Genomic DNA, 27,373 nt, shown 5'->3' on the forward strand with positions numbered 1-27,373 from the left:
CAGAGCTAGCCAACCAGAGCGATCGTCGTCGTCGTCGTCGTCGTTGGAGTAGGCAAGCGCAATTAGCAGTCGCATTTACGATGCCTACTGGCGCAACTCCCGTATTTTCCCACGGGCAGAGCCGTGAGAATAATTCATGGGCTTCTGCTCCTGCACCGAACCCGCGGCTGCCGCGACGAGAGGGACGAGGGGCGGGGAGGAGGCAGGCAGGGAGACAAGGAGGAAGGGAGAGATTTTAGAGGCGGAACTGTACCGGCTACTCGGTAGCCAGCATCGTCATAAATTCGCGCTGAAAGTGGAAAAACCCAAAGGGAGGGGGAGAGAGGAGGGAGCGGGGTGTCTCTCTGTACGAGTCTGGCTCGTTAAACAAATGGGGGATGCACGGCGGCTTCTCTTTAGCGGTCACTCCCTCTTTGAAAGAATTAATAATATCACGTTTTTGACCGGCGCCTTGGTCCTTCGCGTCGTGCGTTTTGCCTCCCGCTTTTCTCGATTCTCGAGCTCTCCGTGCGAGATGCCATCGAGTAAGCAGCAATTTTATTAGCTACACATTGCTCGGACCGAGACTTTCGATCGAATTCTAGCATCGTCGACACCAATTTGATAGACGTTTGCTACCGACCTCTCTCGAAAAAGCCCGCAACTATTTCCACACGCCATACTGCTCTTCTTCTAAACTTGGATTTCTGGACTTGCGTTTATTAGAAGTAATCTTTTTTCCTAGGCTATTAATCTTAATTCTTATTGCACGATGTTGTTCCTATATGCTGTCCCTAGAGTACGCTGGTCTCATTTTGTATATATTCATTGTAGAATTCTTGCGTCAAGCAAACATTGTCGTCAAGTGTACCAAAACTTAATAAAATGTTTAATCTTCTTTTCGTTTTTGACATCAAGTCGACCAACATAATTTAGATTTTGCTGCGTACTTTAATTCCGCAAAAGAGTTTTGCGTTTCTATAAAGCCAATTAAAAGATTACTTCTAACGAAGAATGTCGATAAAACAGACGGCTTTAGGATCCCCTTAAATAACCCGGGCTGGTCTTGACATTTCGTGAAGGAAAGCCTGAGCGGTTACACGCGAACGCCCACGTGGAACGCCCTACGGGCGAAAGTATCAATCACGGGCGAGCCAAGTGTCGGAGCGACGTCAATCTGGACGCGCGGGGGGGGGGGGGGGGCGCAGGGATTGACACTGTCACAACGTTACGACTGCTGGGGTTCGATGTTATCGGATCCCGTAATCGCCATTAAACCATATCCATAAATTAGCATACGATCCCGCCGACCCCTAACTCGTTTTGCCCTGATCCTCTCGGTAGCGGTAGACTACTGAAATCCCGTTATATACTCGAATGTCGAATCCAGAGAACAACGCGCGGCGCGTCGGGAATTATCCCTCCCGCGCCGAGGATTCGTCGGCGATCAAAGGATTAGAATCCTGCGGGATGCGACCGTTTTCAAGCCTAATGTCGACGTCACGGCGCGGCAGTGCGTCGCGTCGCCGCGTGAATCATCGCGTCGTCGGACACGCCGAGAGAGAGAGAGACACACACACACGCACACACAGTGAGAGAGGGAGGGAGGGAGGGAGAAAGCGTGTCGGAGGACAACATCCCCCGGCACTCGTTTCCGCGCTCGCGGAAATTTCGCGTAGACCCGCGCACGTGCGCCGCCAGGCGCGAATGGCGCCATAAATTCACGTGTCGTTCTGAAACGTTTACCCTTCCGCCGCCGACTCGCATTTACGACCGTAATTACTTATCCCGGATAATTTAGTCGCCAGCTGTATTCATTGATATCGCGTATACGCGCGCGCGCGCGCGCGGCAACCGTCCGCAATCCGCGGCCCGGCGTAATTCGCAATTTTCTAATAATTGTTGCTCACCCGTGCTGTACCGCGCCTCGCGGGAATTAACGCGACCGCGCGCGTTTCCGCGTTTTTAATTTAACGCTCCGCGGCCGGGTTTAAACTCGAGAAGCAAGACGTCGCTCCATCCGCCAACAATGATCAACCGCGCGAGAGCTGAACGGGAGTGGAAATGATAATTCGATTGTATGAAAGCAACACCATCGATATAATTATCTATCTTTAATTCTACGAAGAGACTCGCACAGATTAATCCGAGAGGGGAAGAGAGGGGGGGGGGGAGGGAACCGGGGAGGAGAGGGAAAAAGTCGCTGGTCGTTTTTATTTTTATCTTCCCCGGCTCCTTCGCGCTTCGAAGAAACAATCCAAGTTCGCGTGTCTCGCCGCCCGATGCTATCGCGAACGAGCACGTACAAGACGCTTTCCACGGCGCGGCAGAGGCGAGGAAGATGCGCATTCCCATTGTCCGGAGTGGGGCCGGCACTCCGGCGTAAAGACGCGTTCTTTACCACCGTAATTCCGTTTCTCACGGCGCGCAAACAGCCGTGGCTGCTTTCCGCGCGGCTGCAGTTTTTTGCCGCTGGCGTTTAGGAAAGTATTTACGATCTCGCGTGAGGCGATTGTCATAATCGTATCGTTGAAGCGCGAATAACGGTGCCCGCCCGTTTGCTCGCTACGCGATGGAAAGAATCTATTAAAGAGACCGACACGTCGCCCTCCTCGCCGCTTCGTCCATTTGCGTTCTCGCGAGAATAATTCGCTAAATGTAGACCGAAACCGCTTACGCACAATAGATAAAGGGTGGCAAGGTCCTCTTCATCAACCTGACAACTCTTAGGCATCGATATTCGAAGGGGTTGACGCCGATTGCATCAGTGTGCACGTGCCGTGGCACGTGTACAAAAATAATGTAATAAATATAATCATATGCACGTATAGATCAACCGTCCATCGCCGAGGAACTTTCGTACGACGGAGACTGCCTGGGAATGTCCACGTGGGCTACCCTTTAATAAATTTTCTATTAACAAGCGCCATTGAACGCACACGAGACAGTAAAGCAACCACGGTCGATACGCGGATATAAAAGTTTCATCGATCCGTTGAAATGTTTAATCGCAACTCTTCGCTAGTCGGAAATTCCACGTTGTTCGACTTATAATTAAGCGAACAACGGACGGTACATTTAACCGTATCAACACTAATTAATAACGAGGCTAAAGAAACTCCAGGGTGGTCTCGGCAAACCGCGAGCGACGATAACGGCGCTTTCGTCGTAGTTCTCGCTCGGAAGAACTTTCCGGCGCGGGGAGCGCCGGGAAAAAGTTGGCGAGTAAAAGCGGAAAGATCGCCGACGAGTAAGATAAATGCAATCTCCTTTCTTAATTTCTGGATTAACGAAGAGCGCGGAGGAGGAGACTCGAGGCTCTTAGAAATCGACACAAGTCGAAGGTAGGTCTCGCGAGATGCTCATCGAGAAATCGCTCTCTTTCTCTCTCTCCGTTCGACCTCCGTAAAAAGGGACGACAAAAAGAGACTCGAGAGAGAAAGAGCGGGATAAATTCGTTCGCGCTCGCAAGCGTCGCAGGAGCCGTCGTCGAAAATTCGCGCGACTGCCGTCCGCGAGAGTCGCGGCGTGTATCGCGCTTTTCTCACCAGGTTTCGATTAACGGGAAATCAAGACCGCTTATCTCGCGAAGGCGTGACATAATATCGCCGTCGAAGATCGGACGCGCCGGAGGTGAACGAAGAATGGCAAATCGATTCTGTACGAGATAGCCTTGCGTATCGGCGAGAAGATTGACTTATTGATCGAGCGTGAGTCTCTCTCCCCGTCGAGCCGGGGAAAGGAGCGCCCGCCGACATTGGATACAGCTCGACGATCTTACGTCTCGCAACATCCGATCCCGTGTTTGTCCGCGGAGAAGTGTTCAGGTGTTGTCCAATCAGTCTTCAGAGCGAGCCGCTGATGCTCCGCGAGCATCGTGTTTCGCGATATTTTATCGGGAAATTGATTGATCTGGAGTCCGTGATCCGCGCGGGACAAAGGGAATCTCATCGCGCGCCAATTTCAGTTGCAACTTTGCGATAATCATTTAAATACAATGACTGATCTCGTGCGGCGTACTTACCTTCAGAATGTTTTCCACGTCCGGGGTATCGATCAATGATCGCGAGTTAGACCCCTGAAACAGAAGATTAAGAGATATTAGTTGCGATCTTGTAACTTACTTATCCCTCGTTTATCGTGTATCTCACTGACACAATTAATATTAATCGAAACAGAGAGGTGTTTCTGGAGGAGTAGAAAAGTGAACGGTGAAAAAGAAAGTTGCGTCGGCTCGAATTTGGATCAATTTCCCACGCGAAGTTAAACAAGATTCACTTCCTCGAGATCGAGCCGAGTCCTTCTACGCGTGGAAATAAAAATTCGAAGCGTCTCGTACTAATTTATACAGACGAGTGCGCCCTCCTCGCGAGATTCCTCCGCGATTTATCACGAGCCTCCTCGAGCGATCATTAATCAACATCGCCGCGAAGGGGGAGGCATTGAAAAGGGTGCGGTAGGAGCGAGACGGGCGGGAGGACACGTCCTAAAAAGGGTGATATTACGAATAACGGCGAGTAGTCATTCCCGGAAAGAAAACGCGGGAACAATGGAGAATGCGTGAGGATAGCTGAAGCGCCGGATGACGGCGGCTGGGGGAGCGGGAGAGAGGGGGAGAAAGGGCGACAGGGATGCGAGGGAAGGGTTGAGAGTGTCTACTAACTTTTAGCCGGAGGACACCGCGTCGCGGGAGGACGGGGCGAAAAACGGAGGCAGGCGAGACTGGATAATCACAGGAAAAGGAACGAGGGAAAAATGGGGAAAGCCGGAGCGAGAGGCGAGAAAAGGGCGGCAGAGATATACTTGTATTATCACGCTCGCGAGCGGCGAGACGCGCGCGATAAATACAGAATGCACGGTGATGTTTAAATTATTACGGATCCGAAAGAATCCCGCTCGAGCCTGCTTACAATTTACCCAATCGAGTGTGTAATTTCATTATTTCATTTTAGCTCCGCGCCGCGCCAAACGGTTATTTAGTGAGAAGAATTGTTAGACGACATTAGGCTGGCAGATGGTTTATTTGTTTCATTCTGACGTTTCGACCGTTGTGGTCCTTCTTTCAAGAAATTTGATAGTAAATCGTCATCGATATTAAATTAAAAACGGAGGTTTGGCATCCATCTCTGGGCGTCACTCGGTAAACTATGTTCAAAGGCACATCGATCCGACGTAACGACCACAGTAGGGCATATTTCCAACAAGCACGCGCAAACAAATGTCGGAATATTTATGAGGGGATAAAGAAACAACAAGCGTGGGTGTAAACCGAAATAAGGAAGTGGGACATAAAGAAAGGAAGAGTGACGTGAGAAAATCTCGAGATATATTGCTTTCATTAACGGCGCTGGGCGATACTCGGGCCGCGAATTTGCCCCCCCGGTTGACAACCACGACCACATCCCTCTTTTCCCCCTTTTACCTTTCTTCACGCGTAATTCCAAACTAATTTCGCGGATGAGAACGAATGGCCAACGACTCGGCAGCGAACGATCCCCATTGTCGAAGGAAGAGCGGGGAAAAAAAATGCCAGAACAGTGGGTGGAGCCGCGAAGGGACGGACGGGAATCAATTTTCCGGGAGAACGCGAAGAGGAGGGAGGAGAAACGGGATGCCCCTCACACCCCCGATCGGTTCTAATTGTATAAGTACATCCGGGGAAAGAGAGGTACCTCTCAAAGATGGGCAACGTGTGATCGGAGGAGGGACGATGAAGGAGGCACGAAGGAGACACGATCGATAGTCAATCTCAATGAAATTTGCACCTCGAGGAGCTAGACGTAATAGCGCCCGCCGACTCGAAACTCCGATCTCTCTCTCTCCCCCTCTCCCCTTTATTCCTCCCCCACGATCTGGACCGTCCCCGGCCTTGCTAGATTTCCATTGAAAAGCAATTCGTTCTCTGTCAACGAGTGCCTGTCGAGCCAACTGGTTTCGTTTGATACCCGCCGGATGATCTCGGAATAGAAATTCAAAGTCGGCGCGAAGGTGGGGAGAGAATGGGGATAATAATAACCTCTTTATTATGGCTCCTTGGTGATTAATGCCACGGCTGCTTGATCTTCCTCCCGCGATTTGCGATCGGGGAGGAGGGCACGTCGTGATTCGCTCGTTTGAATGCGGAAACGAATAGCGCTCGAGACGCCGAGGAGTGAATCGATAACTGAAGGCATATTGATGTAACCGAACAATTCCCAGTATCGTTAATTTATTAAAAAATACGCGTGGCTCTCGTACATTCAAAATCATTGCAATAATTGCTTGTTGCGCCAATCGCGAATTGCCGACGCGCTTGGCGCACATCGAACACGCTGGTTAATTAGATTTCGAAAAATTATCCGACGAACGACGCCGAAAGATCGAGATCCTCGATATTTCGGGACTTAGCATCGCGTTGTTATAGCGGACTTTAAAGAGTAATTAGAAGTACACGGGGAGGATTATCGGCGAGCATAATGATTTCCAGCAACTTGTTAATTTCGACAGTGTCTCGTTTAGTAACGCGCGACAATAGCGTCAGCCGCCGCGGAAACTTCGCTCTTAATCTTCTTACGTGACAAATAATCGCAACTCTTGGCGAGACGTACTATTAAAGTAGTTCGGGACTTTGCGAGTCTGGCATCGCCGCGACGTCACCGCCGCGACTGGCGGCACTTATCGAGGGACCGCTAATATCGTGTGAATTTGACAATGCGTTAAATAAAAAAAAAAGTCTACGCACTCGACGGAACAAAGGAACAATGCTCCAACTCGCGAGTCTTAATTCTGGTAAAATGACCCGCGGCGCTTTCTCCATTGCGATCCAAGCGCGAAGGATATTACAACGATCAATTACTCTTGAAAATAACGTATCCGCGACAGCCCGCGCAAGTCCCTTATCGCGTACGTGACACGAGAAATTCCGATAAAGAATTACAAATAACACGAGAGATTCACAAACTGCCTACTCAGGGCGGTATTCACCTGCTCCTTTAGCGTTGAACGCATCAATTACAGAAATTGCCGGGCGATTATTTATTTCTCAATACCACCGGAACGCTTTCAAGCTTCAGATTAATCTTCACGCTGCTCGACGTGCATGCGAGATATTCCAGAAATTATGTATAAGCATTCTTCATTCATATGTTCGCGGGTCGGTACTTGCGATCATTTTTCATACTCGCCGGTCTAGAATTCACTCTTTCGCGGCGGAGTTAACCAAGTCAGCGAAGAAATCGATAGAGAGAAGAACTTTAAATGCTGTCGTTTTATAATCCGAAGAATAATCGTAATTTTCTTGTTAAAATAGAAAAATGTAAGTAAATTCCACCGTTTTACGCGATTAAAACAAATATAAAGCGTCAGTCGGACTAATTATAAAATTTTTGCGTACACGTTTTTCTTTTTACAAAGCAAACTGCACGTCGATAACTTTTGGTTTTGAAACACAGGTATTAAACTAATAACGAAGTAACATACATAATTAAAAATTGATAATCAATTTAATATTATTCTCAAAATTCTTCGGAAACGCACACGGTAAAGAACTTAGTGCGAAAAATAGTGACTAAAAAGATATAAAGCCGTCTCCTTTATTTCGTTATACACATCTTTGTCCGATCTCAGTCCATATATTTCCTCTTTTCGTACATTTCTTATCTTTTCACATTCGTGACAGATTCTCAGAACTTCGGCCAGTGCGAAACCTCTTATTGTACCTACTTGACGCTGTTACGTCAAAGCCTCTCGATCGCTATCGTTCTTTCGACCCCGCGGTATCTATGTCAGAGGAAACACGCGACTTCCGGGACACCCCACGTGCAAACAATCTCCAGTCGAGGCAAAACAATCAAACCCACGTTACACCCGAAAAGCCATTATCGTCCACTCTCGGGAAAACGGACGGCCATCGCGCATGCAAACCGTTGGCAAAATTATTCGAGCCGCCCGACCGATGGTCGGCGCGCACGAAGGAAGGATAGAGACGCAAAGGATCGATTACTCACGTTAACTTCGATGAGCTTCAGTCGTCCGGCGAATTGAGTGCGGCTCGCGAGGCCGCCGCCGCCGCCGCCGAGGTTGCCGGCACTTCCGCCGGAGTTGCCGATCGACAGCGCGCCGTTATTCCCCACGGGAGAGGGCGGGTGCGGTTGGGACGGCGGCGGGCCCTTGGCCGGAAGCAAACCGTGGCTGCGATGATCGTTGCCGCCGCCGCCGTGCTTGACTGGTTGACCGGGGTAGGCACCCCGGCCACCATAAGACGGCTTGCTATCAGCGGGCTTGACGAAGCCGCCCCGTTGCTGATGGCCCGCGCTCGACGAGGAAGACGCGGCGCTCGTGCCCCGTAGCCCACCAGGTTTCTTGAACTCTTGTCCGGTGGACGGGGAACAGCTCCTACTGGAGCTATCCGTGCCCGATTTGTGGGCGGAGAGCGCTGGCGAGGGCGCCGGCGGATTCGCCGCGATGCCATCGATGCCGATCAAGCGCTTAGGCTTGTCCATTAGATGCTTCACTAGCATATAGTTGCCCAGCTTAGATTGGATTTGTGGATCAGGATTCACCTGAGAAGGAGAAGAGAAATAGAGACAACATTAGTTGTGGTCTATTTCAAAGATCGCGAAGGCCTGTTAGATTCTATGTTGCAGTCGACTTAAAAACTCGAAAGTTTGGATTAAACTACTTTGAACCGCGGAAAAGATGGCAATAGTGTAATAATGGTATTCGTTAATCGTTAGTTTCAAGAGTTAAATCTTGCTTAATTTTGGGCTCTTAAAACTGAAGGATATAATAACTAAACTATGGAATTATATTCTTTTTTACTTAAGAAAGAAGGGGTATCGGATAAAAATGTAAAGGGTTCGGGAACGCTCCCTATAAAAGCGCCAATCGACATTGTAACCCCAAGGGGAATCAATAAATATTCTATTCTTCTTCTATTCTACTTAAGAAAGACTAATGTGATTATCGAAGAGCTGAAAATGCCTTTTCGCGCAATCTGGATTTTATCACTCAATGTTGACGAAGATTCGCTGTTAATAACTGTGAAGAAAGAAAGCTGGGCGACAAGTATCTAGCTGGCATTGGATGATTGCATAAGTTCGTGACCGATTTAAAGATAAACTTCAGTAGGTTAAATCTGAAAGAATACAGCTTTATTAATCAGTTATACAGTCTCCATTCTTCTCTACAATTGTTTTCCAACGATCTACAAGATGGCGATTCCACTTTTGAAGAAAGGGCTCGGTCTTCTTTGAAAAAAGTTTGCGAGAAGTATTCTGCAAAGACCGGAACAGATGATAATCCGAAGGCGCAATATCTGGAAAATTTCCCGTTGCAACTCCTGCAGTTTTCGCAGCGTCCGTTGGGCGACGTGCGGTCTAACATTGTTGTGGTGGAAGACGATGCCTTTCCGATTGGCCAAAACGTTTTTCTCGAATAACCGCATCGGGTCTAGCGTGTTGCTCACAGCACTTGTCCGCCGTGATTGTTTCGCCGCGTCGGAGTAGCTCGAAGTGAATAATTCCCCTGCATTCCCACCAAACACACAGCAACATCTTCATTGGATGCAGGCCAGCTTTGGCGACAGGTTCTGCACCTTCAGCTACTTTTCTCCAGGTCCCTCTTTTGCTGTACGTTGTTGCACAGAATCCACTTCTCATCGCCTGTTACCGTTCGATCCAAAAAGGCTCTTTTTTGTTACGTGCGAGAAGAGAAATGACGACATTCATGCGGTTCAGCTTATTCCTTTCAGTCAAGAGCTGCGGCACCCATGTATCGAGCTTGAAAACGCATCCAAGCTTTTTTAAATGGCGATACGCGGTCGAATTATCGATTTTCAGCCACTCAGCTATCTCCTCAGTTGTAATCCTTTGGTTTTTTTCCACTAAGGCACACACAATGTCGTCATCAATGCCAGGAGGACGTCCAGAGCGGAGTTGATCTTCCAAGTTGAAATCATCACTTCGAAATCTGCCAAACCACTTTTTACCCGTTTGACCGAGGAGGAGCACAGTCCAAATAAACGCACTGAATGTATTTTTTGTACAGTCCCAACACACACGCCTTCCCGAAATTCGTATGGTATACATGCAGTAAATGCACCTTTTTGTTCTCCATTTTTTTTTAAATTTCTCTTACGCACAAATCGACTTATCCGAACGGTGCTTGACGCTGAGGTGATACAAGACACTGTCATCTGTTCCGTACATGCAACATAACCAAACAAAAATATCGGAGCTCCGCCATGCAGTAAACGCTATTTGTGAAAATCGGGCACGAACTTATGCGATCATCCAATATATCCTTTTTTAACGTCAGTGTTTTCTTGACCATATCTGGCTTGTTTTAATAACACAGAAAATTTATTGCAAAAAATATTACCTCAGCTAGGGTATCCTTTCTTTACTTAAGAAAGACTAATGTGAGTATCGAAGAGCTAGAAAATGCCCTTTCGCGTAATCTGGATGTTATCATTCAACGTCGAAGGAAAATCCGCTGTTAATAACTGCGAACGAAGAAAGCTGGGCGCCAAGTATCCAGCTAGTATCTCAACGACAAGATTCCTCGACGAGTTACCAATTAGCGCATTTTTAATTAGACGACCACAGGGGAAGTTCTCAATTAACTTAGCGAATCCCCACATAAAGCTGCTAATTGCTGCTTAAGCTTTCACCGGGAGAAATTCATTTCGTCGCCGGGAAATCGCGGTGACAAGTTACATCTCAGATGGTACGCGCCTAAATGGAACACGACGGTCGCGAGGGGTAATGCAAGGGTGACGAGGTACATAACGAATCAATCATGTCACGGTGGCACGCCGTAAGCAGCCTCCGCTCCCGTCATTTATCAAACAAAGATCGGCTGCGGGACGCAGCGAGATGCAGCGATCGAAGTCGCAGCCGCCGATACCGTCGGCGAATATTGATTGAGTCTAACAACGTGCGCACGTATACAAGGTGTTATGTAATACCCGCCTCACCTATTATTTGCGGATAGAGCGGACTAAACTGAATCGAAAAGTTCTGTACCATTTTGCAATTTTCGCAATAGTTAACGAGTTATTAATTATTAAATCTCGCTGTCTTAGCCCGGTCTTAGCCTTAGGCCGCGATCGGCATTGCTAAGCGCGCGAGGAGTTGTTTGCTATACGTAATCGTCGCCGTGTGTCTTAAACAACTTCCCGCGCGCCTAGCAACGCCGATCGCGGGACGGTCTAAGGCTAAGACAAGGCTAAGACAGCGAGTTTTAATAATCAATAACTCGTTAACTATTGCGAAAATTGCAAAATGGTAGAGGACTTTTCGACTCAGTCTATTACGCTCTAGCCGTAAATAACAGGTGAGGCGGGTATTACATAACACCCTGTACACAGACATAAATATTGTATATACGTGTATGTGTACGTATACGTATTTACACATTCTCAGCCGCGCACTGATTGCACGGGCAATTAGCAAAAATTAATGCGTCGAGTCCGGAGGAGCCTAGGCGGCTGCCGAGTTTACGACACACAGTGTTCGACTGGTAATTTAACGTGTAGCTCGCGCTAATATGAATCACGTTTGTTGTACGTGCGCAATAATACCACCGCTGTTCTCGCCGTGTTTCGCGCGCGGCGCGCAACCGCGCGCTTCGTCTTTGTCCGTTAAAGACAATGAGATCGAATCGCGGTTTAATAAGGAGGTCGGCGAACGGCGCGCGGGGTGGCGCAGCCAGGAGGGGGAAACTTAACGTGATTAATGAGCGCCGCTATAAATCACGTCCGCTTGTTAGCGCCGGAAGACTTTTTCGCGCCGATCGCCCTTGTAACGAAGGCGCTCGACGGCTCCCCCCTTTCCCCCCAATGCGCTATCCAGCAGGAATTTCGGGAAGGGTCAGCCCGACGCGCGCACTTACGCGAGAATAATCGACGCGACTGATCTCTTTCGTAAGGTCGTATCTCGATTTTGCGCAATTTTCGGTTTCTCTGCTTAAACGCTCGTTTAGGACCAGAATGAGCGTTTAAACGGAAAAGCCGGAAATTGTGCAAAATCGAGATACGACCTTGCGAAAGAGATCAGTCGAACGGGAACGTTGAAGTGACTGTTGACGCCGATTTTACAGCGGCGAGCAAATAAATACAAGTACAATCATCGAAAAGCGAACAATGCAATTAAAGCGAACGAAGAAGCGCGAATGCCCGGTAAGAAATAATCCTTGTTATAATTCGAGTAAAAGAGGAAAAATCGCTGCTGAAATAAACGCGTCCTAAATCATTCACCGTTTTTCGTGAATCATCCTACGACAGTCTCCGTCCCAAAGGCGCGACAGGACATTGACCTGTCTCGCTAATTAAGCCCCGAGGTGCCGCTTCTGCCACAAAGTTTGCGGTAGCGTAAAACGCGACGGAGAAAGAGAGAGAGAGAGAGAGAGAGAGAGGGAGGGAGGGAGAGAGGACGCGAGGAGAGAAAAAGATACAGCGTAGATGACCAGGTCAGGGACTTTTCATCCGCCCTGACCTCGCTCAATCTCGTCTCCGCCTCCAGCCAGTCATCCACCCCCGCCAACCACCGCCCGCTCGTCGAGTGGTGCTCCACGTGTATGCCACCTAGCAGCGTGCTCCCGTGCGTACACTGGACACACGTACGCGACCAGCGGGACCAGCGCGCACGAGGTATCGACGACAACGGCGTAAAACGGCCGTAATTATAGCGCGGCGTGTAACGTAAACGCCATATTGCGAAAGACGATACCGGCCGGCGATGAAAATGCTCGCAACCGCGCGCGCGGCAAATCGATAAACCCCGCCGCTCCGCCTTGCCGGACGAGACCGCTGAAGCCCGAGCACGTGTAGCAAACGACTCTCGCCGGGGACAGGATTGCGGGGGGGGGAGTCTTCTTTAGAGCGGATCGACAGATTATACAGTCGATGGAAATTAATGGAAGATACAAATTGGGGAAATTACGACGCGAGGGCGAGCTCTCGTAGCGGACTTTCATTGAGGGGGGACCCCCACTCGGGAACTCGAGTACATCTCGGCCAGCTCCAAGTTTCTCGGAGAGCTTCTGACACCGCGCTTCTTTCTACGATATTTTTTTTACCAACAGCCTGGTACGTATTCATGGATGCATAAATCCACCCGTGAATGTCTCGAACAAAGAGATATAAAATCAGAAACAGCCAAGGAGATGACTGTTGCGCGAGGTAACTTCGGTTCCCTCCTCACGTACAAACACGCACGCTGGTGAGCAATCTCTCCCTCTCTCTCTCTCTCTCCCTCACTCTTGCGGCTGCCGGCATTCTCTGTATCGCGAGTGCCAGGCAAATATCGACGTCACGGTGCCTGCACGCGAAAACACCGGCCGTCACACGCGCGGTCGTGCGGTATTTATGAGTCTGTGCAAACTCGCGCGACTCGACGCGGCGAATGTATGAAAGCGATTCTCGCGCGCGAGCGTCGCGGCTCCGATCGAGAGCGGATGTCCGATCGAGCTTTGATCCACTTAACTGACACATCGCGCCCCATCGAACGCACATTCGTTGCGTGCGACATGTTCCAGCGCGCGAAAATTGCGCGTCGCGGCCGCCGTTTCATCGCACGTTATGAAAGCCGATTCCCTCCCCTTCTCCATCCCTTTGCACGTTCGCATTTCGCCCACGTCTCGATTTGGCGAAGAGACAAAAAAATACCCGTAAGCTTGATCGATAACGTAGTAAAAGAACGTTTGTTAGATTATTAATTGCAAATCTCGCAATCGCGGAAAGTTTATATGTATATGCCGAGAAGGAATTCTTTGTAGAGTCGCACGTGTATGAAAATCGATTACGTTTATTGATCGTTACGATTCATTCGATATCGTTACAATCGAAATGCACGAGTATCGTTTGAATACGATTTAGACACAAAGCAGCCGGCTATGTCCGCAGGCACCGCTGAAGATCCATCGCAACACAATGTGCTTTGTTGCGGCATGAATGAGCGCAGCTCCTCGCCGAGAGAAGCTCGGGAAAAAAAACTCCTGGACACGTTCGCGTTCGAGTTAAGCTCCTTATTCCTGAAGAAATTCGACAAAGCCTCAGCTATGCGCTAGCGTTGCATAATCATGGTATTACACAGAATTCTCATCAAACAAAAAAATACTTGTGAAGCTTGATGCCGTAAAGCTTTTATATGCGAATACTCCCGGATGCTCGGTAGCTTAAAGCACTTCTTTTCTTCTTTAATTTAACTTATTGTTAGTCGACTTTGCCTCCGTTTTATTTTGTACTCGTTATTCTATTTACTTTATAATTCGTTAATTACTTAACATTTTTTCCCCTCTCGAGATGCTTCTTTGCGATTATTAATACCAACATTTCTTAGTTAGGAAGGATACTTTTTGAGATGCAGTCAAATATTTAAAAAGCTCAAAAAGGATTGAGCAAAGACAAATACCGAAGATTAAAACCGGTCTAATTGAAACGAAAAAGACTATAATATTTTGAAGACTCCTCCTGTTCTTCTGAACGTTCGTGCCCTGCCTTTGATATCGCACGGCAGGAATTCGGCATCGCGAGGGGCAAGAACACCGGGACGGAGGAGGGAGGGAGGCAAAAAGTCGGGGTTGAGACTCACGGGAGAATGAAGGATTTAAACGACCTTTCTCGCTTCTCCTATTCCTACTTTCCCTCTTTTACGGCACGCACACATCCGCGTAAGTATAATAGCCAGTACAAGGGGGAAAGAGAGAGGAAGGGAGGGAGGCCAAAGCGAGGGTCAGCGAACCGTTCGCGGAGGGTGGAATGTCATTTTCTGCGGTTTTTAATGGAGGAGATCGCGCACCGCACAGTAGTTGTGGTCTGCGCTGGCGAAAAATATTAAATACAAAACGACCGGGCTCGAAGGGGAAAAACGAGAATTTGTCGGATGACGCGTTAGTGACAAACAAAAGGATCGCGGGTTAGAGGAAAGTTGACTAGCACCTCGGAATTAAAAACGAGTCGGCGAAATTGTTGCGTTCGTAAATCTTCAGAGAATTATTGTAAATGAATCAAATATGACAATAATCAATCGGACAATCTCAAAGGAATTGATAACAAATTACCCGTCATTTGTCGCCTGAAACCGAGGGGAAAACCGCTGAGGGCATTGTGGTGTAGATTTGCGGCATTACTGGGCATTACTAGGCATTTTTGGGCATTAGGCCTTGCTGGGGCATTATAAAGGTATAATAAGATAAAATAAGATAAGATAAAACAAGATAAAATAAGTTAATAAGATAAAGTAATGCTCACTGGGCATTAGTGGGCATTGGTGCACAAGATTTTGGTCAGCGGTTTCCCCCTCGCCTGAAACGTTTGATCGTCTTTCGCGAAAAAAAAACGTTACGGGGGCGATTCGCTTTCCCGACGAGTGATTCTCCCGTAACGGGCGCGAGGCGTGTAAATTCGCCTTGAGCGACGAAAAAGCCGCAATAATTCGACGACGAGACAGGTGGACGTCTCGTTTGAGATTACGTGAGCAGCGGCACGTACGCTCCTTTCTTCTCTCGGCCCCTCTCTCTCCTTTCTCTCACCGACTCGCAGAGAGGTGGATACACACATGTTCTCGCGCGACGGCACTCGTCAACCCGTTCGCTGACCCATCATGCGCGATTCATCCGAAGGACCAAAATCCCAATCCCGTCGTCGACGCATTAGTACGAACAATGCGCGCACGGATTGGAGATTAACGCGCTCGCTTCTTCACGCGCCCGGTAATTCACCTCGCCGTCCCGCTCGCCTTTTAACGCGACTTTCCGCGGAATCGCGCGTGAAGCGTGTCCACAAAAAGACTATCGACGATAGGATTAGTAAAAACGTTGGAGATATACAATATATTTCCTGCATCTTTAAACCTACGCGCTCGCACCTCTCGACTTCCCTATCGCGCGCAAGTGCAATTACTTGTACAAATGATTTATCGTCTCGGTTCAATCTCGATCGAGTCTCCATTCCGCGAAACGCAGCGGCAAGAAGCGCGTTTAATACTTCATTCGCCATAAAATCAGCGTAACCGATCGAGCGACTATTTCAATCCCACGATCGATATAGTTGCGTACGATCGGCTACGAACTAGCGTGCGAAAGATTAACGGCGAGTTAAGTATTTAATTTCGGAGAGAAAAAAAATACACGTGCACGGGTGTCGAAGCACATCGAGTTTTTTAAATTACGATACCACTAAAAAATTAAACGCCGTTTATAGGAGAACTCTACTATCGGCGACGTCACACGAATCTCCCGGCGAAGAAGAAAAATTCTGTGTCTGCCTGTATTTCACGGTGTTCGACGGTAGAACTTATCGGCGTATCCCTCAACCAGGTCGCAACCTGGCCTGGCCGATAGTGGCCCGCGAACGCGGCGAAATGCGAGGTCCGATGAAAATGGACTCCGCGCAAATTAACGTAAACACGAAACAAATTAATAAAAGCCAACTTGGGCTCTCGCGGAGTAAGATATTAAAACCGCCCCCTTCGCACGTTCCGTTGTTTCGAGCCGGTTCCCCCAACCCTAAGCCCCCCCCCCTCCCCCTCGCGCCGTGCCAGGAGAACGTACGGGCGGCGAGAAAGGGGTGAGGAAAAGAGGTGAAAAAAAATTAGTGGATGAAAGTCAACGGACTGGCGGGGCGGGACAAAAAATCAAGGGGTAATGAAGAGGACAGCGGGTGGAGAGGGGCCTGCAAAAAAGAAGTCGAGCTTTTGCACGTAAAGGGCTGCCGTCTGCGCGGCGGTACTCTTTCCCTTTCCCCTTCCGCCCCCCTCCCCCTCGCCCGCAAGCCCCTTTCCATTCTAAAATGATACGTGCCTGGCATCGCTTTCCCGCGTTTTGCCCGCCGCCGTCGTCGCCGTCGTCTCGCTCCATGCATGTGAAATTCGCATTAAACGGCCAACGGCAACGGAAACGACACGACTACGACGACAACGACGTCGACGACGACGACGACGACGACGACTGGCGCCGGTGGATTCGCAGATCGTAAGATGACGGTGAGTAATCCGCAGAGGCGAGGCTCTCTTCTCTATTTCCCTCATTCGGGCTAAATCGCTCGGTATTCGTGCGACTCGACACCGACTCCATTCGCCACCGATCCGTATCCGTAATTTAATGCGAGGCGCGTTGACGTGCCTCCACCAACGCGACGTTTAGTTTCACGCCATATCGCGTGCGACTGGTAGATAAAAAAAAATTGTCAAGTGTTATCGAATATATCGAGACGAGTGCTCTCGGCGTTACTCTCGACGGCCGCTGCCGCCGAAATGTTCAAAGCATGGTGGAAGTATACAAGGTGAATCGTTGCGCATGAAAAGAGGGGGGATAGCTCCTTCCCAACCAATAAGCGTCGTGCTTTTTCGCGTGGCGGCAGTTCAAACGATCAAACAGATCAGTGTTGGTCTACAACCTTGCTTTAAAGAGGTATCCTCAAAAAAGCACAGCTCTTATTGGTCGGATCGTCCCCCACTACTTTTAGGCTACTGCGCATCCACGGGAATGGTTCACCTTGTATACTTCCACCATGGTTCAAAGCTCATCGCCGAATCTATTTTAATGACAGCCAACGACGTCGCGATAAATGTCGAGCGAGATATTTTGCGGGAGAGGCTCCGACATTTATCATCGAATTACGCGGCGACGGGCATATCGAGAGATCAGAAACACCGCGAAGTCGATGGAACAAACGGCGCTGCTGCAGACAGGCCGACGGCAAGAAAAAGAGGAAATCTAAGGGGGAGGGAAAAAGGGGTGCGCGAACAAACGCCTGGGGACTGTGTACTGACGGGCGGCATCGCGTCTCCGATAACGAAACGTCTGTTCAATATCGGATGTCTGCGGGGCAGGCGGTACAAAATTGTCGCGTCGAGGCGCATTCGCAAATCGCATTACAGCCTCGCGCATGTCGCTCGCGTGACACGTTCTTGTAAGTCCTCGTTTTGTAACGCGCACGCAGACGTAAACGTTTAAGATGTTTGTAGCTACAAGATACTCGCTCGCGCCTCGAGACGCGCAGTCGTTCCACCCCGACTGTCCTCGTCCGGCTGGACGAAGGGCGACGTAGTCATTTTACGGTCGGCTTCCACGAAAATCGTGCGAACGGCGAGGCAGCACGCACTCCAATTAATTTATAACTTTGCGTCTAACGACGTGTCTACGAGCCGCGCGCCGCCATAGTCTGACAGATTTCTCGGCCTGTCAAGGGCCGGGTTAACTCTCTCGGCACGGTGTTTTGAGTTAGGAGATGCTTCGTCGAGACATCCATAACGGCTTAACAGCTCTACGCGATCTTGCCCCCCCCCCCCCCTCGTTCCTAATTAATTTACAACTTTGCCTCCGCTAAGGTCCGCAAACATTTCGTCGCTCGGATTGCTACATACTTGGGCCAATTAATGCTCGACTAACGAGCCGTAAAACCGACGTGATCGTCGCGAGCCACTACTGCTTTTATCTCCCTCCCGCTCTCTTCCATTCGTATTTAAAAATACGATGTGGTATGACTTAAATACATTTCAAAAACTTCAATGATTACTCGACCAAGTCCGGCAAACTTTTACGTTTAAGCTCACAACGTTTCGACCATGGTCCTTTTCAAGTGATCTAACAAAGGAAATACAAGCAATGTTTGTGAAAGATTGATACATAAATAAGTTAAAAAAGGTTACAAGATTGAGAAAAGCAATTAAGAGGAAACCGCTGACCAAAATCTTGTACACCCATGCCGCACTAATGCCCAGTGGGCATTACTTTATCTTACTATCTTCTTTTACCTTATTTATCCTGTTTTATCTTATCTTATCTTTATAATGCTCCAGCAAGGCCTACACAGTAAACACTAAAATGTTAATGTCAACATTTCTCACATGTCCCAAAAAGTCCACTCTAAGTTAAAATAACATTCGTCGCGTGTGTTACTTTTTGACAAATAATAAATGTTAATTAACACTATACTTCACATTTATGTTTATGTTCTTTTAACCATAAGTGTGATGTAATAAAACCAGGTAGGATAAGTAAACTGTACGAATAGTTACAAACTAAAATAGTTGAACCAATTTTTAAGAAAGTCGATATTACAGGATTCGGTTGATTTTGTGAAAGAGCTGTGTTAAAAGAACTCAAAATTATATTCAATTTTTAAATGACGTACATAAAGTGTCAAGTTATTACGTTAACATAAATAAAACACATCAAAATGTTACGAAAATAATAACATATCTGTTTTATGTTAATTTGATATTGAAACAATAATCAAGTCTTGCTAACACAAGGAAATTTTAACGTTTCAACACACGAATTTTTACTGTGTAATGCCCAAACTAATGCCCAGTAATGCCGCAAAACTGTACACCACAATGCCCTCAGCGGTTTCCCCCTCGGAGAAAAGTAATGTAAAGCCAACGGCGCACAATACTAAGTATTTTTTCTACTAGATTGCTTACGAGAACCAATAAGGATGCAGAGTTTTAGATCAGGTGACTTAAAGCTAAATCCTGATTGACTCTCGTAAGCAATACAGTGGGAAAAGTAGTCTCGTGTGCCATTGGCTTAAACTTGACAATGGCAATGTAAGAAAAATTTACAAAAGTGAACGACACTGTCGTGGTTAAAGTAAGAGTAGCTAAATAAATTAACTATTTTATTCATTATCCGCGATATCTCTTTATGCAAACTTATCCCTTGTCCTTCAAGACAAGACAACATGCGGCCGGTCGCTCACGCAAAGAACAAACTGATTAGTCTAAACGTAACAATGCCTATTGCGAGCGTGCGCGCTGTCGTGCCTATCAAAACGGTTTGCCATGCAAACGCAACGGAGCCCGAAGTAACTCGGTGCTTCGCTTTGTGCAAGGATCATACCGCGAGCGATCCGACCACTCGGACGTATCGGCGCGCCTCGTGAGAACCCGCCAATGGAAGATGGCGCAGCGTTAAACAGCGACGGCACTCGGGAGGCGTCTCGGCGCGCACACACGTCGAGCCACCTCCCCTCCCGCCCCGTCCCAGCCACCGCTCTTCAAACAGCTCCATAACCCGGGCTGAGCCCGGAAGATGAGCCTCGCTATCGGTATCGCGAAACTAAACCACAATTTCCGCGTGGTATCACCTGTTAAGCGATCCCCGTGTTCGCACATAAGCGACGTCGTCGTACGTGCTCGAAATCAAGAAATGGGTATAAAGTAGCTGCGCGATCCGAGATTATCGCCTCTCTTTTCCTTTATATACGTACATATTATACGCCGAATTATCGTGTCCCGGCAGAAACGAATTCTTACGCAAGAACGTCGGTGCTCTCGATCGGCGTGTGCGATTTCTCACAGATTCACGCCGGTGCTTCGTGCAATCGTCGGGCAAATTTAAACCTCGGCGACGCGACGCCCTCCGAGATGCAAATCGCCGGGGCCTCGATCAGCGAGGGACAAAGAGGGAGAAGAGGGGAAAAAAGTCCGTCGCGACGTCGATGCGAGGGCCGAAGGGGTATTACGGGCAGCTCGGCGCGCCGCTGCGCCAGCGAGAGAGGAGCGGACTACAGCCTGCCGTGCAGGCTCGCGCGATAAATCACTCCGAAACGTCGAAGGTAAAGCGCAGGAGATATTCCGCGGGAGGTTAGTAATCATGGGCCGGGTAGAAAGAGAGACAAACGGCCCACTCATCATTACGCCACCGTTCGCTACCGAAGTAGTGCAAGCTTTACCGGGCGACAGCGACTGTAACTGCACACCGATCGCGTTACAAGGTCGAGGCGGATCGTCGCTGCGAGGAAAATGCGCTGGTCGCGAGTGCAGCGAGCTCGGATAACACGAGTTAAGCGCGAAGTCGTAATTATAGTATTAAAAATAGCAAGGGTACCAATGACTAAGCGACGGGGCCAACGACGAAACAGTAATTCAGCACTGCTGCCGTTAATCAGCACTGGCATCAGTTAATTATTAACAATGTCTACATAATTAATAGGTAGCGGTGTCATCTGGTCTGGAAATAATATCCGGATAACTTAAGGAAACAGCAAATACGTATAAATCTTTGTAAAATAAACCGCGGTCGATTTTCTCTCGACTTTCTCCTTCCTCTCAACAGGGACGTCCTTTGACATTTCAATCCCCGTACTCGGGGAATCGTGCAGCGATCCGCAAGACATAAAGTCACTAATCACGACAGTGATTTCTTCTTCATCGCGAAGTGGTTAGCGCTCGCCAGCTATCGCTCCACTCAAGTCGAGCGATTATTCTTCTAGTCTGTCCCCTAATCCTCCCCGCCCCCTCCTTCTGTCTCTCTTTCATCACAGGCGAGCGTTATCTTTTCCTTCATCGCCGCCTCCGGTCGGCTCGCGACGATCTACTACCTCGCTCATGGCGGCGCGGCGGCGTCCCTCGTCCTTTTTCCACCCCCTTAACCACCCGGCATCCACTTTATCCTCTCGCGTCTGCCATCCACCCTCTCTCCTCACTGCCCACTTTTCCCATCCCACGCTCGCGCACAGACACGACTGCGGAATCTTCTTTCATCCCCGAGTCTCTGCCCTTTCGGGATGTCGTACCCTCCGCCCTGCCCTCGCTCCCGTCGTCGGGCGAGCTCGATCTCTCGCAATCTCGCGCCGGCATCCTTGCGCAATCCTCAGACGCTAGACGCCTGATCAGCGACGGACGCGAGGAAGGACGAAGGACGAAATTACATCGGGACCGATCACGCACGCCGCTCGTGTATATTTATGGTACAAGTCACCGCGTGGCCTTCTAGGCAAGAGTCGTGACGGAAATAGCATTAAGATACTATGCATATCGTTTTGACACGCGATACATCTATAACAATAAGCTCATTGGCCCCATTATGTATTTAATGGCGAATAAACGAGATTGAACGGCAGGGAATAAAATTGGAAAATTAGTGGCCCGAGGACGGCAGAGTATCGACCTAATTTAACTTAATTAAGAACGTGTCATTAGGAGGATCGATTTCTCGATTCGGTTAAGTCCAATACGCGATATAGTACTTGCGGTAATAAGAATAGAGATTGAAACCGCGCTCACATCTCGAATGCGGAGCGCGATAACGTTTCCTCCGAATTTTCCGTAGTGTTTTCAGAGCCGTAACAAAAATAGTGTCGCAAGAGCGCGGGCATCGAAGCGACGCGCGTTATCGACGATAAATTTGCGTAGAAAATATTTAGCGCGGAAAGATAGATGAGATCGCGGGGCGAAATCGGATTAGAGTTTAAAAAAAAACCCCTCACACCCCCGCGGGGAAAAGTACAGCGATTGTTGCGGAAACGCTCACTCGCCAGCGAGCGATAAAAAGTTGGCTCGGAGCAAATCGAGGCGAGTGAAAACGGCGCTGAATCGAGGTCGAATCGGCGCCGAGCGCCGGGTTTCCAATTAAAAAAATCGGTTCATCCTCTGTGATCTTATTCGCTCGCCGTTATAATATCTCGTCTCGAAAAAAAAAAAAAGGAACGCCCGTCCATTCTGTTTCGCCCACGTCCCCGCGTCGAGGCCGAGGAACGAATCGCTCGATACTCCGCGAACGAGTCGCGGGTCAGCCGTTACCTCGTGACGTCAAACCAGCGTACGACATCGGCGTACAGAAAATTTATCAATGAAATTAATTGGCCGGCTCTGGGAAACATTTTAACGAGGCGCCGCGCGCCACGTCGCGTAGGCGGACGGTTAAGTGCGCAATTGACATCGCGGCGAAGAAGTTACCTAACGACACGGGGGGGATCAGCGAGGGAAGTCCGTGATGCGCGCGTGTTCACGTTAAGTAATAAGAATCAATTTCCGTAATCGATAGACTAATAGACCGAGGTTTTCCGCTCTCCCGCCGTAATTCATCGCCGGCCTTCGCGCGCCGGCCGTCCGTTCTTCCGGCATTCCTTTCCGCAGCGCGAAGGCCTTGGCGAGTCCCAAAACCGGACGAAACCAGTTGAAAAGACAAAGCGACATATGACGAAAAGCAAAAGCGCGCCGTTACCGTCGGTCTCATCGACGTTGAACGCTAAACCAAACGTGACAATGCACGCGTTTATACGCAGGCAAGCCGACACCTAATAATCGACGATACTTCTGTCTCATCCGATGAAATTTCCCGTATTTTTGTTGTTGATAGAGACACCTATTCTTTAATTCAGTCAACTCCTTTCGATTAGTAGTTGTCACGTTCCTTCGTATTCTTCCCGATTTAGATTTAAGAATTAAGAATCTACACTGAAAAACAAAGTTTTCGCTACCATACAGTTGGGAAATTTGTGTTTTCTTGTTTAAAAAAATGCCGGTTAAAATTTTTGTGTTAAATGTTTCACACATTCATGTGTTAATTTAACATATTGCTCTTGTGTTAATTGACATCAAATGTAAAACTATTAAAATAACTGAAAATAAATGTTAAAACAACACAATGTATACTTACTTTTAACGTTACACAATACATATGTTCTATATTATTAGTAACAAAATTTATCTGTTAAAATTTACAGGATAAAATGTTGCATGATGTTACACAAAAGTTATTTTAAATTATTTTCAGATGTGCATTTATTTTGTGTTACAATATTAACAGAGTATTAGTGTGATCATTTAACATATCCGTATTATGTTAAATTAACACAAAAGTTTGTGTGGACCGTTTGGGACATGTGATATCTGTTAAATTTAACATAAATTTTTCAACTGTATAGCTAATCATGATTTGCTAAAAATATTTTGCTGCCGTAACTATAAATTTCTAAACCACAGCTGTTTGCTGTCGCACCTTTTAGCTATCACAACTAAACATTAGCTATCCATAATTTACAACTGCAGTTTTTAACTACGGCAGCTAAATTCTTTTTCCGTGTACTTTATTATTTCAAAATTTTGATCGCGAATCTCCGTAAAATGCTGGACGCAGGATGTCGTAAAGAAAAGTTCGACAGAGACATATTGAAGTTTCGTAAAACGTTACATTACGCGGTACACGAATAATCGACGTCTCGGACGCGAAATTGCGTTCCTCGCATCAGATTAACGTGTAACATTCGAACTCTCGGCGGCTCTTAAATCGCCTTCGCGACGGTCAGACGACGCTTTATTATCATTACACCATTTGCTCCTGATTCCCGAGCGTTTCCTCCCTCGCGAACCGCACTGCGTTTCTTTACACGCTGCCGTTACACGACGTGTAAACGTAAATGACCGCGCCGAGAGTTTAATTCAAGTTCCTTGGACTCGCCGTTGCGTTTCCACATCGCACCGTTATATGCGTCGTAGGACAGAACGCTGATTTGCATTATTGCCGGTGCATCCAGTGTCAAGTATCAATCGTCGAGGCAGCATCGATGCGCATAAAGCGCGGGTTGCAAAGCCGCGCAGTCGCGTGTGAACAATGCGACGCGCTTCCTTGCCTCCTTGTTCGCGAGCGATGTATATAATTATCTCTATCCTCATTTATATGTATATAATATAATAATCACATATTTGAGTTTTAAATATTTCAATTGTACAGTAAAGAAAAGTCCCCTGTTATGGGATAGCGGGATTTCCGTTGAATTAATATGCGTCATCAGTTGCTTCCATCATGAATTTATCGCCCTTGAGGCGAAACCTGTTTAGCGGAAGATTCATTGTTAGATCGTGTGATCGTTGCGGAAAAAGATTTGTAATTGAATTTGGGTGTTGAAAACCTGCTAAATCTCGTGATACAGGACTTTCCTCTGCGTGCAAGACTTGAAATGCTACATTGAAATTCAAATAATCGTACAAACATCTCGTAAGCTCCGCAAGTTAGTGTCTTGCAGATTACATTTGCGTTACGTCTTGTTAATAAAATAAAATTATCATCGAAGCGTGTCCTTCGCGAATCAATTAAATGTCTCTTGTGGTAGATGTAATCTCGTCGCCGCGGGTCTCGGGTGCCATAAAGACGACGCTGTTTCCTCGCTCCCCGATGTTGCACCGCAAGTGCATTGACTCCTGCGTTCACGTTTGCGCTACCAGTGCATACGATGCACGTGCCGCTGCCGAGCATATTCGCCGATCTCTCATAACTGCTGACTGGCGAAGGTGGAAATATCGAAAGCTCGGCACAAAGTCGACATCGCGTTAATACGACGGTCGGAACAGACCGAGAGAGAGAGCGAGAGAGAGAGAGAAAGCGAAGAACACCGGAAAATGTCGGTGGAAGGATAAGTCCGTCGATGGAAACCGATGGAAAACTGACTGAGCGCTCGCGCGGAAACGCTCTCTCGCCGCGCCGTTGTATCGAACATCAGAATCGATGAGGAGCACTAAACCGGAGTAATAAAAAGTTAAACTGCGAGCACAGTCAAGTTGCTAATTGCGTTAGCGAGAGTTTCATTTCAATGCGGATTTCACACACGCGAGGTTGCAAAGGAAGCTTAATATCTCATTCAAGTTCGCGTGCACCTACATATTTTATCGGTATTTGAAGCAAATTGTATTCTTTTAAAAAAAAAGGTTTATAACACGAATTCATAACTATTGAAACGAGAAGTGCCTTTTCCCGTGTGATTATTAACGTTTTATCAGGAGAGGGAGAGATAAAATCAGATTAAGAGATAAGATTACAAATAACGATCGTAAAAAATATATAGCGGATTTATGGTCGAAATTATACTTGGAGAGTGTTGTAGCAAAATATTACGTCGCGAAATAAATTGAATTTCAATAAATGTCGCGCGTAATTCTAAACACAGGGGGGGGGGGCAATTGTGATTGAAATTGCGACAGGTATGCGACGAAAGTGCGACCTGAAATAGTTAACGATCGGGATAAAGGGGTAATCGCGTGCCGAGACGACAATGAGCGAAACTAAACGCGACGGAGGGTGAAAGAGGGTGCCGAGGGTGCGCGACGGACGCGAAGGAAGGGAATTATCCAAATTCACGGCGGACATTACCGAGGTTAAGCGGCCGCTATGGCTAAATTCGAACTCGGTGGACTCGTGCCAAGAGTACGATTAATTAACCGCCCCCTCGATGGCACACATTCCCGCCGCGCCGGGGAGGATTTCCAGGAGGAATGACGTGCCGAGCTATTCGAGCCGAACGCGATGCAAATAGAGCGCGAATCAAGCGAATCAACCTGTCGGATGGGGAGGGGAGGAAAAAATAGGTGAAAAGAAAGGTGGTGGCGCGGATGACCAAGCCGAGGGATGCCGCACCGGTGCGATCGCCGCTGCAGAGACTCTCGTGGGAAACATTAAGGGGATGCTGGAGTGATTCTGCACTTTTACTCCTAGAACTGTCAATTCGCGAAAACATTTGTGTAATATACAAATTGTGTGGCTTTTGTGTACAGACCGACAGTGTCCCACTATTCAGATTGAGCGAAAGAACAGCATGGTATCATTGAAATTCCGTTTAGGAGTTTAACAAGAAGTCTATTCACTCGAATAAGTTACAGCCTACCTAACCTATAACTTATTCTAACAGATTTTTGTTAGGCTTCTAAACTTAATTTCAATGATACCAGGGTTGGGAAAGTTACTTTATAAAAGTATCTAGTTACAGTTTTTTCGCTAAAAATGTAACTAGTTATAGTAACAAGTTACTAATTCTGAAAAGTAACGCGTTACAGTTACTCAAAAAGTAACGAATCGTTACATTGTAGTTACTTTCTTGCAATGAAAATAAAAATATTAAATATGTAGTTTAATTGTAATATAACGTGTCGATAAAGCCCGGATAGCACAAAGTATTAGCGTAGTATTGGGAAATAATGTAAACGTAATACCGTGCAATTATTGATACGTAACATTGGCGTTACATTAACCTTTATTCTATATTTAATATTACAATTCTACTGAGCAATCTTGCTATACAATCTAATTTGTCAGCCAATTTTTATATTTAGCAGTTACACGTATAATTTACATTTCAGAATTTAAATTTTTATTCCACTTGTGTAAGTTTCATGATAAGGGCATACATATTTAGCGTAAACATCTGCGGGATGCGAAGCGAAGAAGATTGGTTTTTGGTTCGTGTCGCTACGTCGATTTTTCGCCGAGTTATAGCGCTTTAAAAATCGGGCGCGCGCGCACCATTCATAGAGAAGACCGCGCGAGTTTTACGCACGTAACGCCAGAGTACTACGTCCCCAAAAAACTAGCTTAAAAACATACGAGGCACACGGCGTTCGGTAGTAAACATCGCCGCGCGAGACACCGCGCGAGACGCCGAATATACGCGCCGTCTGCTGCTTCTGAATGAGAATTAAGAGATCGCGAGTCGATATAATCGTCAATAACTTCGCACAGAAAAATCGTAGGAAGATGATCCTGGTCTCGTTGGAAAGCTAAGATTTCAGCGCTTCTAACGAGATAAGAATGGCTTATCTCGGATTATTCATTTATGAGATTTCGTTTAATATTTCTGAAAATAAAATTGATTTTCTTCCGAGATCGAGATCGCGAGCCGATATAATCGTCAATA

The 27,373-nt window shown here is 47.5% G+C and overlaps 1 protein-coding gene across 3 annotated transcripts in view; it reads right to left on the reverse strand.

The window, feature by feature from the left end:
* LOC105568726 (AF4/FMR2 family member 4) overlaps positions 1–27,373 on the reverse strand; it is a 254,235-nt gene that overhangs the window by 91,932 nt on the left and 134,930 nt on the right. For all 3 annotated transcript variants that reach the window (XM_012024593.1, XM_012024595.1, XM_012024594.1), the window contains exons 3-4: positions 7,965–8,519; positions 4,004–4,057 (exon numbers count right to left, since the gene is read on the reverse strand). In XM_012024593.1, the coding sequence (XP_011879983.1) occupies positions 4,004–4,057; positions 7,965–8,519 (609 nt within the window). The remainder of the gene's footprint in view (positions 1–4,003; positions 4,058–7,964; positions 8,520–27,373) is intronic.

This window comes from Vollenhovia emeryi, unplaced genomic scaffold (assembly GCF_000949405.1).
Source record: "Vollenhovia emeryi isolate VEMERY1.0 unplaced genomic scaffold, V.emery_V1.0 DF939127.1, whole genome shotgun sequence".
NCBI lineage: Eukaryota > Metazoa > Arthropoda > Insecta > Hymenoptera > Formicidae > Vollenhovia > Vollenhovia emeryi.